General features: G+C 52.8%; 2 protein-coding genes across 5 annotated transcripts in view; one reads left to right on the top strand and one right to left on the bottom strand.

Moving 5' to 3' along the window:
- Nucleotides 1-7,019, bottom strand: part of LOC144612380 (uncharacterized) — a 26,220-nt gene extending 19,201 nt beyond the window's left edge. For 2 of the 4 annotated variants that reach the window (XM_078431967.1, XM_078431970.1), the window contains exon 1: nucleotides 6,530-6,799. The gene's annotated coding sequence lies outside the window, so the exon portion shown is untranslated. Of the gene's footprint in view, nucleotides 1-5,399; nucleotides 5,469-6,529; nucleotides 6,800-6,831 lie in introns of those variants that run through there. The other 2 variants (XM_078431969.1, XM_078431968.1) reach the window with 2 other exon arrangements.
- Nucleotides 1-7,047, top strand: part of LOC144612347 (nuclear factor 7, ovary-like) — a 13,014-nt gene extending 5,967 nt beyond the window's left edge. The window contains exons 4-7 of the mRNA XM_078431922.1: nucleotides 623-850; nucleotides 2,274-2,296; nucleotides 4,512-4,708; nucleotides 6,527-7,047. Of these exons, the coding sequence (XP_078288048.1) occupies nucleotides 623-850; nucleotides 2,274-2,296; nucleotides 4,512-4,708; nucleotides 6,527-7,047 (969 nt within the window). The remainder of the gene's footprint in view (nucleotides 1-622; nucleotides 851-2,273; nucleotides 2,297-4,511; nucleotides 4,709-6,526) is intronic.
- The last annotated feature ends 8,894 nt before the right edge of the window (nucleotides 7,048-15,941 follow it).

The following is a 15,941-nucleotide window of genomic DNA, read 5'->3' as shown; positions in this document are numbered from 1 at the left end:
AAAAATGGTCCCTAGTATGTGTAGGATAGAAACATAGAAAATAGGTGCAGGAGTAGGCCATTCGGCCCTTCGAGCCTGTACGCACCGCCATTCAATATGATCATGGCTGATCATCCAACTCAGTATCCCGTACCTGCCTTCTCTCCATACCCCCTGATCCCTTTAGCCACAAGGGCCACATCTAACTCCCTCTTAAATATAGCCAATGAACTGGCCTCAACTACCTTCTGTGGCAGAGAATTCCACAGATTCACCACTCTCTGTGTGGAAAAAAAACTTTCTCATCTCGGTCCTAAAAGACTTCCCCCTTATCCTTAAATTGTGGCCCCTTGTTCTGGACTTCCCCAACATCGGGAACAATCTTCCTGCATCTAGCCTGTCCAACCCCTTAAGAATTTTGTAAGTTTCTATAAGATCCCCCCTCAATTTTCTAAATTCCAGCGAGTACAAGCCGAGTCTATCCAGGATAGTGTTAATGTGCGGGGATCGCTGGGCGGCGCGGACCCGGCGGGCCGAAGGGCCTGTTTCCGCGCTGTATCTCTAAATCTAAAATCTAAAGACCAACTAACAACTTGCTGTTACTTCCATCTCTCTGCATAAACCCCGGGGGGTGGGGGAGCAGAAGAAGAGAAGGAAGGAGCTGAGGGAGAGGATCGAAAAGGAGTTTGCCAAGCTGATCGAGTTCCTGATCGAGCAGAGGGAGATGCTGCTGATGCAGCTGGAGGAGGAGGAGACGGTGGCCCGGGCTGAGATGGAGGCCGGGGAGATGGATCTGGCGGCCACCATCGCCGAGCTGGAGAAATCCATCGCCTACATCCAGAGCAAGCTGAGGAAGTCCGTCTCTCTGGAGGTAAGGCAGCGCCGGAGACCCGGGTTCCACCCCGACCGCGGGCGCCGACTCAGCCCGTTCTCCCCGTGACCCGCGTTGGGGTTTTCCCCGAGATCTTCGCTTTCCCCCCCAAGCTCCCAAGACGTGCAGGTTAATCCCTTTACATTTCCCCGGATGTGGGACGAATAAAGGAATATATCACCACTCAGCCCCTTCGAGCCAGCGCCGCCATTCATCGTGATCGCGGCTGACCGTCCACAATCAGCAACCCGTGCCTGCCTTCTCCCCGCATCCCTTGATTCCGCCAACCCCATGAGCTCTAACTAACTCTCTTTTAAATCCATCCAGTGAATCGGCCCCCACTGCCCTCTGTGGCAGAGAATTCCACACATTCACAACTCTGGGTGGAAAAAGTTTCTTCACCTCAGTTTTAAATGGCCTCCCCTTTATTAATTGTAGGTTTTAGAAGACTGAGGGGGGATCTTATAGAAACATATAAAACTTACAAAATTCTTAAGGGGTTGGAGAGGCTAGATGCGGGAAGATTGTTCCCGATGTTGGAGAAGTCCAGAACAAGGGGTCACAGTTTAAGGATAAGGGGGAAGTCTTTTAGGACCGAGATGAGAACGTTTTTTTTCACACAGAGAGTGGTGAATCTGTGGAATTCTCTGCCACGGAAGGTAGTTGAGGCCAGTTCATTGGCTATATTTAAGAGGGAGTTAGATGTGGCCCTTGTGGCTAAAGGGATCAGGGGGTATGGAGAGAAGGCAGGTACTGAGTTGGATGATCAGCCATGATCATAATGAATGGCGGTGCAGGCTCGAAGGGCCGAATGGCCTACTCCTGCACCTATTTTCTATGTTAATTGGCTCAGTCAATGTAAAAATTGTCCCCAGTGCGTGTGTAGGATAGTGTTAGTGTGCGGGGATCGCTGGTCGGCGCGGACCCGGTGGGCCGAAGGCCTGTTTCCGCGCTGTGTCTTTAAACCAAACTAAAAGCCTCAGAAACAGAAACAGAAATATTGGTGCAGGAGGAGGCCATTCGGCCCTTTGAGCCAGCACCGCCATTCAATATGATCACAGCTGATCATCCACAATCAGTACCCCGTTCCTGCTTTCTCCCCGCATCCCTTGATTCCGTTAGCCCCAAGAGCTACATCTAACTCTCTCCAGTGAATCGGCCTCCACTGCCCTCTGTGGCAGAGAATCCCACAGATTCACAACTCTCTGGGTGAGAAGGGTTTGAGTTCTCGACCCGAAACGTTGCCCATTCCTTCTCTCCAGAGATGCTGCCTGACCCGCTGAGTTACTCCAGCGTTTTGTGTCTATCTTCGGTCTAAACCAGCGTCTGCCAGCTCCTTCCGAGCGCGGTCTCTACCTGAGTAAGTGTGCCAATAATAAACACTACCCATGCCAATTCCTCTCTCCCCTTCTTTGTATTTCAGGAGATGCTGGACACAATTTCTCAGTAAGTTCATCCTCTTGATTTCTTCTTCAAACTACCACGGGTTTTTGGCGTGCCTGAGGCCGTGGGTAATGGCCGCAGCCTCACGGCGCCAGAGACCCGGGTTCCATCCTGACCCCTGGTGCTGTCTGTCCGGGTTTGGACTTTGCACGTTCTCCCGTGACCGCGTGGGTTTCTCCGGGCGTTGTAGCGTTTTCTTTTTCAGTTTTAGAGACACAGCGCTGAAGCAGGCCCTTTCGGCCCACCGGGTCCGCGCCGACCAGCGATCCCCGCACACTAACACTATCCCACACACACACGTTAGGGAAAATGTTTACATTTACCAAGCCAATTAACCGACAAACCTGCACTTCTTTGGAGCGTGGGAGGAAACCGAAGATCTGGGGAAAACCCACCGGGAGAGCGTACAGACTCTGTGCAGACGGCGCCCGTGGTCGGGATGGAACCCGGGTCTCCGGCGCTGCATTCGCTGTAAGGCGGCAACTCTACCGCTGCGCCACCAGGTGCTCCGGTTTCATCCCACACCTCAAAAGACGAGGTGGGTTTGCGGGTTAATTGGCCGCTGTAACTTGTCCCCGAGCGTGCAGGATAGAACTACAGCAGTGTGAACTGGGTGGTCGAGGGTCGGCACGAACTCAGCGGGCCGAAGGGCCTGTTCCCGCGCTACATCTCTAAACGGGAGATGTCCAACAACAGATGGCCACAACTATCCCCGGGATGGCGGGACTGTCGTATGAGGAAAGATTGGAAAGACTAGGATTGTATTCACTGGAGTTTAGAAGGATGAGAGGGGGATCTTATAGAAACATATCAAATTATAAAAGGACTGAAGAAGTTGAAAAATGTTCCCAATGTTGGGCGAGTCCAGAACCAGGGGCCACACACAGTCTTAGAATAAAGGGGAGGCCATTTAAAACTGAGGTGAGAAGAAACGTTTCCACCCAGAGAGTTGTGAATTTGTGGAATTCTCTGCCACAGAGGGCAGTGGAGGCCAATTCACCGGATGGATTTAAGAGAGAGTTAGATGGAGCTCTAGGGGCTGGTGAATCAAGGGATATGGGGAGAAGGCAGGGACGGGTTACTGATTGTGGATGATCAGCCACGATCACAATGAATGGCGGTGCGTACAGGCTCGAAGGGCCAAATGGCCTCCTCCTGCACCTATTTTCTATATTTCTATTACAATCGAGCCGTCCACAGTGTACAGATACGTGATAAGGGAATAACGTTTAGTGCGAGGTAAAGCCAGCAAAGTCCGGTCAAGGATAGTCTGAGGGTCACCAAAGAGGTGGATAGTAGTTCAGCACTGCTCTGTGGTTGTGGTGGGATGGATCAGTTGCCTGATCACACTTCTGTAGTTCTTGCCCCGATGGGAGAGGGGAGAAGAGGGAGTGGCCGGGGGGGGGGGGGGGGGGGGGGTGAGACTGGTCAATAGACAATAGGTGCAGGAGGAGGCCATTCGGCCCTTCGAGCCAGCACTGCCATTCAATGTGATCATGGCTGATCATTCTCAATCAGTACCCCGTTCCTGCCCTCTCCCCATACCCCCTGACTCCACTATCCTTAAGAGCTCTATCTAGCTCTCTCTTGAATGCATTCAGAGAATTGGTCTCCACTGCCCTCTGAGGCAGAGAATTCCACAGATTCACAACTCTCTGGGTGAAAACGTTTCTCCTGATCTCCGTTTCAAAATGGCCGCACCCTTATTCTCAAACTGTGGCCCCTGGTTCTGGACTCCCCTCCCCCAAACATTGATTGGCCCTTGACGATGATGCTGCCGGCCTTGCCGAGGCGTTATCATATCATCATATATATATACAGCCGGAAACAGGCCTTTTCGGCCCTCCAAGACCGTGCCGCCCAGTGATCCCCGTACATTAACACTATCCTACACCCACTAGGGACAATTTTTACATTTACCCAGCCAATTAACCTACATACCTGTACGTCTTTGGAGTGTGGGAGGAAACCGAAGATCTCGGAGAAAACCCACGCAGGTCACGGGGAGAACGTACAAACTCCTTACAGTGCAGCACCCGTAGTCAGGATCGAACCTGAGTCTCCGGCGCTGCATTCGCCGTAAAGCAGCAACTCTACCGCTGCGGGAGTCGACGGGAGGGAGGGTCGGGTTGTGCGCCCGGCGGTCTGGGGTGCGTCCGGGCAAATCTGGCGGTCTCGTGGACGGGGCGCGCCGATGAAGCCGTTTCCGTATCTGTAGGAGTCGGCGAGAGGTTGTCGCGGGGGGGGTGCCGAACCATGGGCCCGAGACGTCTCGGGACCTGATGGAGGTTCTCTTGCAGACCCATCCCCCGGCTGGGGAAGACCACCCTCATGAGGCTGAACCCTCGCTGGGAGATGTTCACCGGCCCCCTACAGCTGATCGTCTGAAACGCATGCAGGACGTCATTAACCCAGGTACCAATGACATAGAAACATAGGTGCAGGGGGAGGCCACTCGGCCCCTCTAGCCAGCGCCGCCATTCATCGTGATCGCGGCTGACCATCCACAATCAGTAACCCGCGCCTGCCTTCTCCCCACATCGCTGCACTGCCTCAATAGCAAGGACGTCCTTCCATAGATCCCATAGACTGTGGCCCCTCCAGAACCAGGGGCCACACACAGTCTTAGAATAAAGGGGAGGCCATTTAAAACTGAGGTGAGAAGAAACTTTTCCTACCCAGAGAGTTGTGAATCCACAGAGGGCAGTGGAGACCGATTCACTGGATGAATTAAAAAGAGCGTTAGATAGAGCTCTAGGGGCTAGTGGAATCAAGGGGTATGGGGAGAAGGCAGGCACGGGTTACTGATTGTGAACGATCAGCCATGATCACAATGAATTCGAAGGGTCGAATGGCCTCCTCCTACACCTATTTTCTATGTTTCTATGGCACAAAAAAGCCGGAGTAACTCGGAGGGTCGGGCAGCATCCCTGGAAAGAAGGAATGGGTGACGTTTCGGGTCAAGACTGAGAGTCAGGGGAGAGGGAAACTAGGGGTAAAGAGGGAGGCAGAGAGATGTGGAAGGGTGAGGTGTGAAAAGGACAGATCAAACGGAGGCCGGCCGAGCGTTTCACTGAACACCTCCGCTCAGTCCGCCTGGACCTACCTGATCTCCCGGTCGCCAAACACTTCCATTCCACCTCCTGTTCCCCACAGTGAGGGAGGGGGCACAGAGACGGGGCAGGGGGTGTAGGGGCCAGAGGGGAAGGGGTTACAGAGACAGGGAGAGGGTTACTGATTGTGGATGATCAGCCGTGATTGTATTGAACGGCGGTGCTGGCTCGACGGATCAAATGGTCTCCTGCACCTATTTAAAAAAAAGTCTAACTGATGAACGAGAGAGGCCAACTGAGTTTTGTGGTGAGTGCTTAGTTGTGAGTGTGCTTAGTTGTGAGTGTGCTTAGCCATCAGTGTGCTTAGTTGTGAGTGTGCTTAGTAGTGAGTGCCTAGTTATGAGTGTGCTTAGACGTGAGTGTGCTTAGACGTGAGTGTGCATTGCCGTGAGTGTGCGTTGCCCGTGAGTGTGTTGCCCGTGAGTGCGTTGCCGTGAGTGTGCGTTGCCATGAGTGCGTTGCCCGTGAGTGTGCGTTGCCCGTGAGTGTGCGTTGCCGTGAGTGCGTTGGCGTGAGTGTGCGTTGCCCGTGAGTGTGCTAGCCGTGAGTGTGCTAACCGTGAGTGTGCATTGCCCGTGAGCGTGCTAGCGGTGAGTGTGCGTTGCCGTGAGTGTGCTAGCCGTGAGTGTGCGTTGCCCGTGAGTGTGCGTTGCCCGTGAGTGTGCTAGCCGTGAGTGTGCTACCCGTGAGTGCGTTGCCCGTGAGTGTGCGTTGCCCGTGAGTGTGCTAGCCGTGAGTGTGCGTTGCCCGTGAGTGTGCGTTGCCGTGCGTGTGAGTGTGCGTTGCGTGTGCGTTGCGGTGCGTGTGAGCGTGCGTTGCCCGTGAGTGTGCGTTGCCCGTGCGTGTGCGTTGCCGTGCGTGTGAGTGTGCGTTGCCCGTGAGTGTGCGTTGCCGTGCGTGTGAGTGCGTTGCCCGTGAGTGTGCGTTGCCCATGCGTTGCCCGTGAGTGTGCGTTGCCCGTGAGTGTGCGTTGCCCGTGAGCGTGCGTTGCCGTGCGCGTGAGTGCGTTGCCCGTGAGTGTGCGTTGCCCGTGAGCGTGCGTTGCCCGTGCGTGTGCGTTGCCCGTGCGTGTGCGTTGCCGCTAGTCTCCATCTTGTGCCGTTCCCCCCCACACACACAGTACCTGAGAACCTGCGCTTCAACCCGGCGACCGCCCACCCCAACCTGCGCTTCAACAGCGACTGCACGGCGGTGGAGTCGTCCTCGTGCCGCGGCCCAGCGCCCGACAGCCCCAAGCGCTTCAGCTCCTTCCACGCGGTGCTGGCCACGGCCCGCTTCTCCTCGGGCCGCCACTACTGGGAGGTGGAGGTGGGCTCGTCGCCGGCCTGGTACCTGGGCCTGACGTGCGTCCACGGGGCCCGCCGGGGTTACGTCAAGCTGCGGCCCTCCCGCGGCTACTGGAGCATCTGCAAGCTGCTGCTCTACCTGGTCAACTACGAGCGCCAGCGGCCCCTGGCCGTGACCTCCGCCCTCTCCCGCGTCGGAGTCTACCTCGACTTCGAGGCCGGCCTGGTCTCCTTCTACGATGCCTGTGGCATGGGGCTCCTCTGCACCTTCCACACCGCCTTCCGCTGCCCCATCGTGCCCTTCTTTAGCCCCAGCCGCGGCGTGGACAGCGTGCTCAAGCTGCGCCACTTCTGAAACGCCCGTCCCCCGACCTTCCCCCCTCCCTAACTACCTTCCCCCCCGAGACCTCCCCACCCCCCCACCTTCTGAAACGCCCCCCCGAGACCTTCCCCCCCCCAACTCCCCTCCCCCGAGACCTCCCCCCCCAACTCCCCTCCCTCCCCGAGACCTTCCCCCCCCCCCAACTCCCCTCCCCCCGAGACCTCCCCCCCAACTCCCCTCCTCCCCCGAGACCTTCCCCCCCCCCCCAACTCCCCTCCCCCTTCTGAAACGCGCCCTTCCCCCCGAGACCTCCCCCCCCCCCCCCAATTCCCCTCTCCCCCCCTTCTGAAACGGGCCCTTCCCCCCCCCCCCCCCAACTCCCCTCCCCACCGACACAGAATAATGTTCAGTAAAAGCAAAATGTTTACTTTGTACAGTTCTGCTTGCGTGGAAACAAGGCCCTTCGGCCCGCCGAGTCCGTGCCGATCAGCGATAACCCGTTCACACACTAGTTTAGATATACAGCATGGAAACTGGCCATTCGGCCAACGAGTCCTTGCCGACCAGCGACACTCAAGCTTAGATATACAGCGTGGAAACTGGCCATTCAGCCCACCGAGTCCGTGCCGACCTTGCTCACATGAGTTCAATTTAATTTAGGGATGCTGTCCGGTAAAACTATCTCCTCGGCCCACTGAGTCCATGCCAACCAGCGACCACCCGTTCGGGCGGCACGGTGGCACAGCGGTAGAGTTGCCGCCTTACAGCGAATGCAGCGCCGGAGACTCAGGTTCGATCCTGACTACGGGCGCCGTCTGTACGATGTTTGTACGTTCTCCCCGTGACCTGCGTGGGTTTTCTCCAAGATCTCCGATTTCCTCCCACACTCCAAAGACGTGCAGGTTTGTAGGTTAATTGACTGGGTAAATATAAAAATTGTCCCTAGTGTGTGTGGGATAGTGTTAGTGTGCGGGGATCGCTGGGCGGCGCGGACTCGGTGGGCCGAAGGGCCTGTTTCCGCGCTGTGTCTCTAAATCTAAAATCACACACGAGCTTAGATATACAGCACGGAAACTGGCCCTTCAGCCCACCGAGTCCGTGCCGACCATCGACCACCTGCTCACACAAGTTTAGTTAATTTTTTTTAGTTTAGTTTAGAGATACAGCGCAGAAACAGGCCCTTCGGCCCACCGGGTCCGCGCCGCCCAGCGATCCCCGCACACTAACACTATCCTACACACACTGGGGACAATGTTTACATTTACCAAGGCAATTAGCCTACAAACCTGCACGTCTTTGGAGTGTGGGAGGAAACCGGAGCGCCCGGAGAAAACCCACGGGGAGAACGTACAAACTCCGCTCGGACAAGCTCCCGAGGTCAGGATCGAACCCGAGTCTCTGGCGCGGAACCCGGGTCTCGGGGGGGGGGAGGGGGGGATTCTCAGCTCCCCGCGCGGGCGATCTACCCCCGGGCCGGGGCCTGTCGAACCCAGTGCGGCTTTTGGAGCTTCCCGACGTCGGCCTCAACCCGAGACCCCGAGCTCCTCGACGTTGAAGTCCGCAGGCCTCGTGCGGTTGGAGCGTCGATCCCAGCCAAGGGTTCGCACGCTCAGACGGTAAGTCCGCGGTGGGGCTCAAAGCCAGTCCCGGGCAAGGCCGCCAGCTCCACGATGTTAGGCCGCAGAGACCGGAGACACGACCCGCAAAACAATCGCAAGGTTGAGCGATCGGCAAGGTAAGAGATTGAAAAAAAGTTTCTCCCCCACATAAAACAAACCGGAGAACATAGAAGCATAGAAAATAGGTGCAGGAGGAGGCCATTCGGCCCTTCGAGCCTGTACGCACCGCCATTCAATATGATCATGGCTGATCATCCAACTCAGTATCCCGTACCTGCCTTCTCTCCATACCCCCTGATCCCTTTAGCCACAAGGGCCACATCTAACTCCCTCTTAAATATAGCCAATGAACTGGCCTCAACTACCTCAATTGGGACTTGCCTGCGCCTCCATCTTCTGCCTCGTGGTTTCCAGCTCCGTTTCCAGACCTCCCAATTCGGAACTCGGTCCGCATTAACGCAACTAATCTCCCGGTGGCCCAGCACTTTAACTCCCCCTCCCATTCCCAGTCTGACCTCTCTGTCATGGGCCTCCTCCAGTGCCATAGTGAGGCCCACCGGAAATTGGAGGAGCAGCACCTCATATTTCGCCTGGGCAGTTTGCAGCCCAGCGGTATGAACGTCGACTTCTCCAACTTCAGATAGTTCCTCTGTCCCTCCCTTCCCCTCCTCCTTCCCAGATCTCCCTCTATCTTCCCGTCTCCACCTATATCCTTCCTTTGTCCCACCCCCCTGACATCAGTCTGAAGAAGGGTCTCGACCCGAAACGTCACCCATTCCTTCTCTCCTGAGATGCTGCCTGACCCGCTGAGTTACTCCAGCATTTTGTGAATAAATGGCCTCAACTACCTTCTGTGGCAGAGAATTCCACAGACTCACCACTCTGAAGAAATGTTTTCTCATCTCGGTCCTAAAAGACTTCCCCCTTATCCTTAAGCTGTGACCCCTTGTTCTGGACTTCCCCAACATCGGGAACAATCTTCCTGCATCTAGCCTGTCCAACCCCTTAAGAATTTTATATGTTTCTATAAGATCCCCCCTCAGTCTTCTAAATTCCAGCGAGTACAAGCCGAGTCTATCCAGTCTTTCTTCATATGAAAGTCCTGCCATCCCAGGGATCAATCTGGTCAACCTTCTCTGTACTCCCTCTATGGCAAGAATGTCTTTCCTCAGATTAGGAGACCAAAACTACGCAATACTCCAGGTGTGGTCTCACCAATGCCCTGTACAACTGCAGCAGAACCTCCCTGCTCCTATACTCAAATCCCCTCGCTATGAATGCCAACATACCATTCGCTTTCTTCACTGCCTGCTGCACCTGCATGCTTTCTTTCAATGACTGGTGTACCACGACACCCAGTCACTTTCTAAACACACCAAAAATAACAAAGAGACAGACAGACAGATGGTAGGCGAGGCCGCCATCGTGGCGCCACCCGGTGGTATGGTGGCGCAACGGGTAGAGCCGCTACCTCACAGCGTCAGACACCCTAGGTTCAATCCTCACCTCTGGAGCGGGGTTCCACCTCCCTCCCAGGGTTTAGTTTAGTTTAGAGACACAGAAACAGGCCCCTCGGCCCACCGTGTCCGCGCCGACCAGCGATCCCCGCGCACTCACACCATCCCACACACACACACACACTAGGGACAGTTTTTACATTTACACCAAGCCAGTTAACCTACAAACCCGCACGTCTTTGGAGTGTGGGAGGAAACCGGAGCGCCCAGAGAAAACCCACGGGGAGAACGTACAAACTCCGTACAGACAGCGCCCGTGGTCGGGATGGAACCCGGGCAGCGACTCTACCGCCATGCCGCCCGACACCAAACTTTTATGCTCGCACTGAAGATTGACTCAAAATGCTGTTGGATCACAGTGTAGGAAAATAACTGCAGATGCTGGTACAAATCTAAGGTATCACAAAATGCTGGAGTAACTCAGCGGGTCAGGCAGCATCTAGAGAGAGGGAATGGGTGACGTTTCGGGTTGAGACCCTTCAGACTGTGGTAACACAGTGAGTCAGGCAACATCTCCGGAGAGAAGGAATGGGTGACGTTTTGGGTTGAGACCCTTCTTCAGACTGGTAACACAGCGGGTCAGGCAGCATCTCCGGAGAGAAGGAATGGGTGACGTTTCGGGTCGGGACCCGAAAGACATTATAGCCTTAGAGGGAGTACAGAGAAGGTTCACCAGATTGATCCCTGGGATGGCAGGACTTTCATATGAAGAAAGACTGAATAGACTCGGCTTGTACTCGCTGGAATTTAGAAGACTGAGGGGGGATCTTATAGAAACATATAAAATTCTTAAGGGGTTGGACAGGCTAGATGCGGGAAGATTGTTCCCGATGTTGGGGAAGTCCAGAACCAGGGGTCACAGCTTAAGGATAAGGGGGAAGTCTTTTAGGACCGAGATGAGAAAACATTTTTTCACACAGAGAGTGATGAGTCTGTGGAATTCTCTGCCACAGAAGGTAGTTGAGGCCAGTTCATTGGCTATATTTAAGAGGGAGTTCGATGTGGCCCTTGTGGCTAAAGGGATCAGGGGTATGGGGAGAAGGCAGGTACGGGATACTGAGTTGGATGATCAGCCATAATCATATTGAATGGCGGTGCGTACAGGCTCGAAGGGCTGAATGGTCTACTCCTGCACCTATTTTCTATGTTTCTATGACCCTTCTTCAGACTGTGGTAACACAGCGGGTCAGGCAGCATCTCCGGAGAGAAGGAACAGGCGACCTTTTGGGGTCTGAAGAAGGGACTCGACCCTGAAACGTCACCCATTCCTTATCTCCAGAGATGCTGCCTGACCCGCTGAGTTACTCCAGCATCTTGTCTATTTACAAACTACATACATTTCGGGGGCATTATGTTTGACTTTGCACTATTATTGTTTCCGTTTTATATACTGAACTTTTTTGGTGCATCTTATGGTGACTACAGAGTACTAAACATTGAAAATGGGTGCAGGAGGAGGCCATTCGGCCCTTCGAGCCATCACCACCATTCAATATGATCATGGCTGATCGTCCAGAATCAGTACCCTGTTCCTGCCTTCTCCCCACATCCCTTGAATCCGTTAGCCCCGAGACCTATACCCAACTCTTGAAAACATCCAAGGAAGACACAAAATGCTGGAGTAACTCAGCGGGTCAGGCAGCATCTCGGGAGAGAAGGAATGGGTGACGTTTTGGGTCGAGACCCTTCTTCAGACTCCAGACTCCAATACTGATTTCTCCAACCCTCTCCGGAAATCTCCCTACCGTTTCTAGACCTCACCATCTCAGGGGAGGGGGGGGGGGCGGGAGATAGGATGTAGTCAGAGACAGGAAGACCCTAAACGTCACCCAATCCTTCTCTCCCTGAGATGCTGCCTGTCCCGCTGAGTTACTCCAGCATTTTGTGTCTACCTTCGATTTACACCAGCATCTGCAGTTTTTATTTCCTACACATCTTGAAAACATCCAGTGAATCGGCCTCCACTGCCCTCTGTGGCAGACAATTCCACAGATTCACGACTCTCTGGGTGAAAAGGTTTTTCCTCATCTCAGTCCTAAATGGCCTTCCCGCCTTATTCTTGAACTGTGTGACCCCCTGGTTCTGGACTCCCCCAACATCGGGGAACATTTTCCCTGCATCTAGCCTGCCCAATCCCTTAAAAATCTTGTACGTTTCTACAAGAACCCCTCTCATCCTTCTAAATTCCAGTGAATTCAAGCCCAGTCATAGAGTGATACAGCGTGGAAACAGGCCCTTCGGCCCAACTTACCCACACCGGCCAACAATGTCCCAGCTCCACTAGTCCCACCTGCCTGCACTTGGTCCATAATCCCGCTAAACCTGTCCTATCCATGTACCTATCTCTTAAACGTTGGGATAGTCCTAGCCTGAACCACCTCCTCTATAAGATCCCCTCTCATCCTTCTAAACTCCAGCGACTACAAGCCCAGTCGACCCATTCCTTCATCGTACGTCAGTCTCGCCATCCCGGGAATTAACCTGGTGAACCTACGCTGCACTCCCTCAAGAACAAGACTCTTTGGGGGCATGTTTCCGCGCTGTATCTCGAAACAGCTGCCCCTCCCTGATCTAAGCCAGCGTCACCGGAGACCTGTATAAGTGGCCGATCGTAGACAGGAGGGCGAAACATTTTTCTAACGTTAGGTTCACGAGAAAGATCCCTGGGATGGCGGGACTGTCATATGAGGAAAGACTGAAAAGACTCGGCTTGTATTCACTGGAGTTTAGAAGGATGAGAGGGGATCTTATAGAGACGTATAAAATTATAAAAGGACTGGACAAGCTAGATGCAGGAAAAAATTTCCTAATGTTGGGCGAGTCCAGAACCAGGGGCCACACACACAGTCTTAGAATAAAGGGGAGGCCATTTAAAACAGGCGAGAAGGGACTTTTTCACCCAGAGAGTTGTGAATTTGTGTAATTCTCTGCCGCAGAGGGCAGTGGAGGCCAAATCACTGGATGGATTTAAGAGAGAGTTAGATAGAGCTCTAGGGGCTAGTGGAATCAAGGGATATGGGGAGAAGGCAGGCACGGGTTATTGATTGTGGATGATCAGCCGTGATCGCGATGAATGGTGGTGCTGGTTCAAAGGGCTGAATGGCCTCCTCCTGCACCTATTTTCTATGTCTCTATGATATGGGGTGAAGGCAGGCACGGGTTATTGATTGTGGATGATCAGCCGTGATTACAATGAACGGCGATGCTGGCTCAAAGGGCCGAATGGCCTCCTCCTGCACCTATTTTCTATTCTATTCGAACATAGAAATGTGTGAAAGATTGTGGTTTGGTGGCGTGCACGAAACAGAGAATTACATTTTTTTTTTAAATCACCGTCGGAGCGATCAGATCGCTACCACAAGCAACAGGGGGAATAGTCACGTCCAAGAGATTGCGATCTCAGGTGTAAGCAGTCTTCAGAGCCAGGCAGAACTTTGTTCCAGTAATAGAAATTGCATCTGTATTCAAATTGTCAACTAAAGACCAAAGAGGCCTCAGCTCTTACTGTAAGCAGTGGGTGTGAATGTTGGTAACTTTTAGTATTGCTTCCCCCATGTGTCAGGGCTGTTTTACTCTCGGTTAGAACCTAGGCAAAGGTGGAGGGGGGGAGAGTTAATGGAAAATAGGTGCAGGAGGAGGCCATTCGGCCCTTCGAGTCAGCACCGCCATTCGTTGTGATCACGGCTGATCATCCACAATCAATAACCCGTGCCTGCCTTCTCCCCATATCATAGAGACATAGAAAATAGGTGCAGGAGGAGGCCATTCGGCCCTTCGAGCCAGCACCGCCATTCATTGTGATCACGGCTGATCATCCACAATCAGTAACCCGTGCCTGCCTTCTCCCCATATCCCTTGATTCCACTAGCCCCTAGAGCTCTATCTAACTCTCTCTTAAATCCATCCAGTGAATCGGCCTCCACTGCCCTCTGTGGCAGAGAATTCCACAAATTCACAACTCCAGGTGAAAAAGTTCCTTCTCACCTCAGTTTTAAATGGCCTCCCCTTTATTCTAAGACTGTGTGGCCCCTGGTTCTGGACTCGCCCAACATTGGGAACATTTTTCTTGCACCTAATTTGTCCAGTCCTTTTATAATTTTCTGTTTCTATAAGATCCCCCTCTCATCCTTCTAAACTCCAGTGAATACAAGCCTCGTCTGTTCAATCTTTCCTCATATGACAGTCCCGCCATCGCGGGGATCAACCTGGTGAACCTACGCTGCACTGCCTCAATAGCAAGGATGTCCTTCCTCAAATTAGGAGACCAAAACTGTACACAATACTCCAGATGTGGTCTTACCCTGGCCCTGTACAACTGCAGAAGAAACCTTTTCACAGCTCATAATTCATAATCGGAGCAGAATTAGGCCACTCGGCCCATCAAGTCTACTCCGCCATTCAATCATGGCTGATCTATCTCTCCCACCTAACCCCATTCTCCTGCCTTCTCCCCATAACCCCTGACACCTGTGCTAATCAAGAATCTATATATATATATATCTATACACTACAACTCTTGTTTGTTTGTTTGTTCCTGAACTACAGCCAAAATGGTAGACGATACCTCGACAATTTTAGGCCCACCTTACTCACCGTCATCTCTTTGGTGCTAATCAAAGACACTAGAGGAACAAGATAGACCATTCAACCCTAAAAATCGTAGTACGTCTTGGCGCCATTTTAGTAGGCAGAAACTTGCAGAAACATTTAAATAGAAAAAGAAAACTGTGAATTGATAGATGAGATATATTCTGCATTTTTATGGTATCACACATACTGTTCCCCCAAAACACTGCGAGAGGCAGAGCGAACGGCAGGATTTGCTTACTAAAATGGCGGGTTCTGCCTACTAAAATGGCGGTCGTTACGCTCCTTTGCGTACTACACACCAGTATAGGCAGATTTTGACGGAGTTGTCCATCTTGTTCCTCTAGTATCTTTGCTATATATATATATATGTATCTATATACTAAAACTGTTTGTTCCTAAACTACAGCAAAAACAGTACACGATAGCGCGACAATTTTAGGCCCACCTTACTCACCGTCCCTCTGGTGCTAATGGAAGAAGTTTCATTGAAATCGGTGTTATATTTTTAAAGTTATTCACGTTTTAAAGTTTAAATCTATCTCCTAGGGGGGGAGGGGGGAGGATAAGGGGGGATGGAGTGGGGGGGGGAGGAGAGGGGGGTTTGAGAGTGCTGCACCAATGCAGGAGAGGTTTAGGCCCAACTGATCCACTTGGTCTAGTCTGATTGAAACACATCCATTGACTTGACCTCCACAGCCTTCTGTGGCAGAATTCCACAGATTCACCACCCTCTGAATAAGTAAATTCCGTTTCATGACTTCCTTAGAGGGAGTACAGAGAAGGTTCACTAGATTGATCGCTGGGATGGCGGGACTTTCATATGAAGAAAGACTGGATAGACTGGGCTTGTACTCGCTGGAATTTAGAAGACTGAGGGGGGATCTTAAAGAAACTTACAAAATTCTTAAGGGGTTGGAGAGGCTAGATGTGGGAAGATTGTTCCCGATGTTGGGGAAGTCCAGAACCAGGGGTCACAGCTTAAGGATAAGGGGGAAGTCTTTTAGGACCGAGATGAGAAAACATTTCTTCACACAGAGAGTGGTGAGTCTGTGGAATTCTCTGCCACAGAAGGTAGTTGAGGCCAGTTCATTGGCTATATTTAAGAGGGAGTTAGATGTGGCCCTTTTTGCTAAAGGGATCAGGGGGTATGGAGAGAAGGCAGGTACAGGTTACTGAGCTGGATGATCAGCCATGATCATAT

Source organism: Rhinoraja longicauda, chromosome 44 (assembly GCF_053455715.1).
Source record: "Rhinoraja longicauda isolate Sanriku21f chromosome 44, sRhiLon1.1, whole genome shotgun sequence".
Classification (NCBI taxonomy): Eukaryota; Metazoa; Chordata; class Chondrichthyes; order Rajiformes; family Arhynchobatidae; genus Rhinoraja; species Rhinoraja longicauda.
Note: the sequence above shows the minus strand (reverse complement) of the source record. Positions and strands in the feature narration are given on the sequence as shown.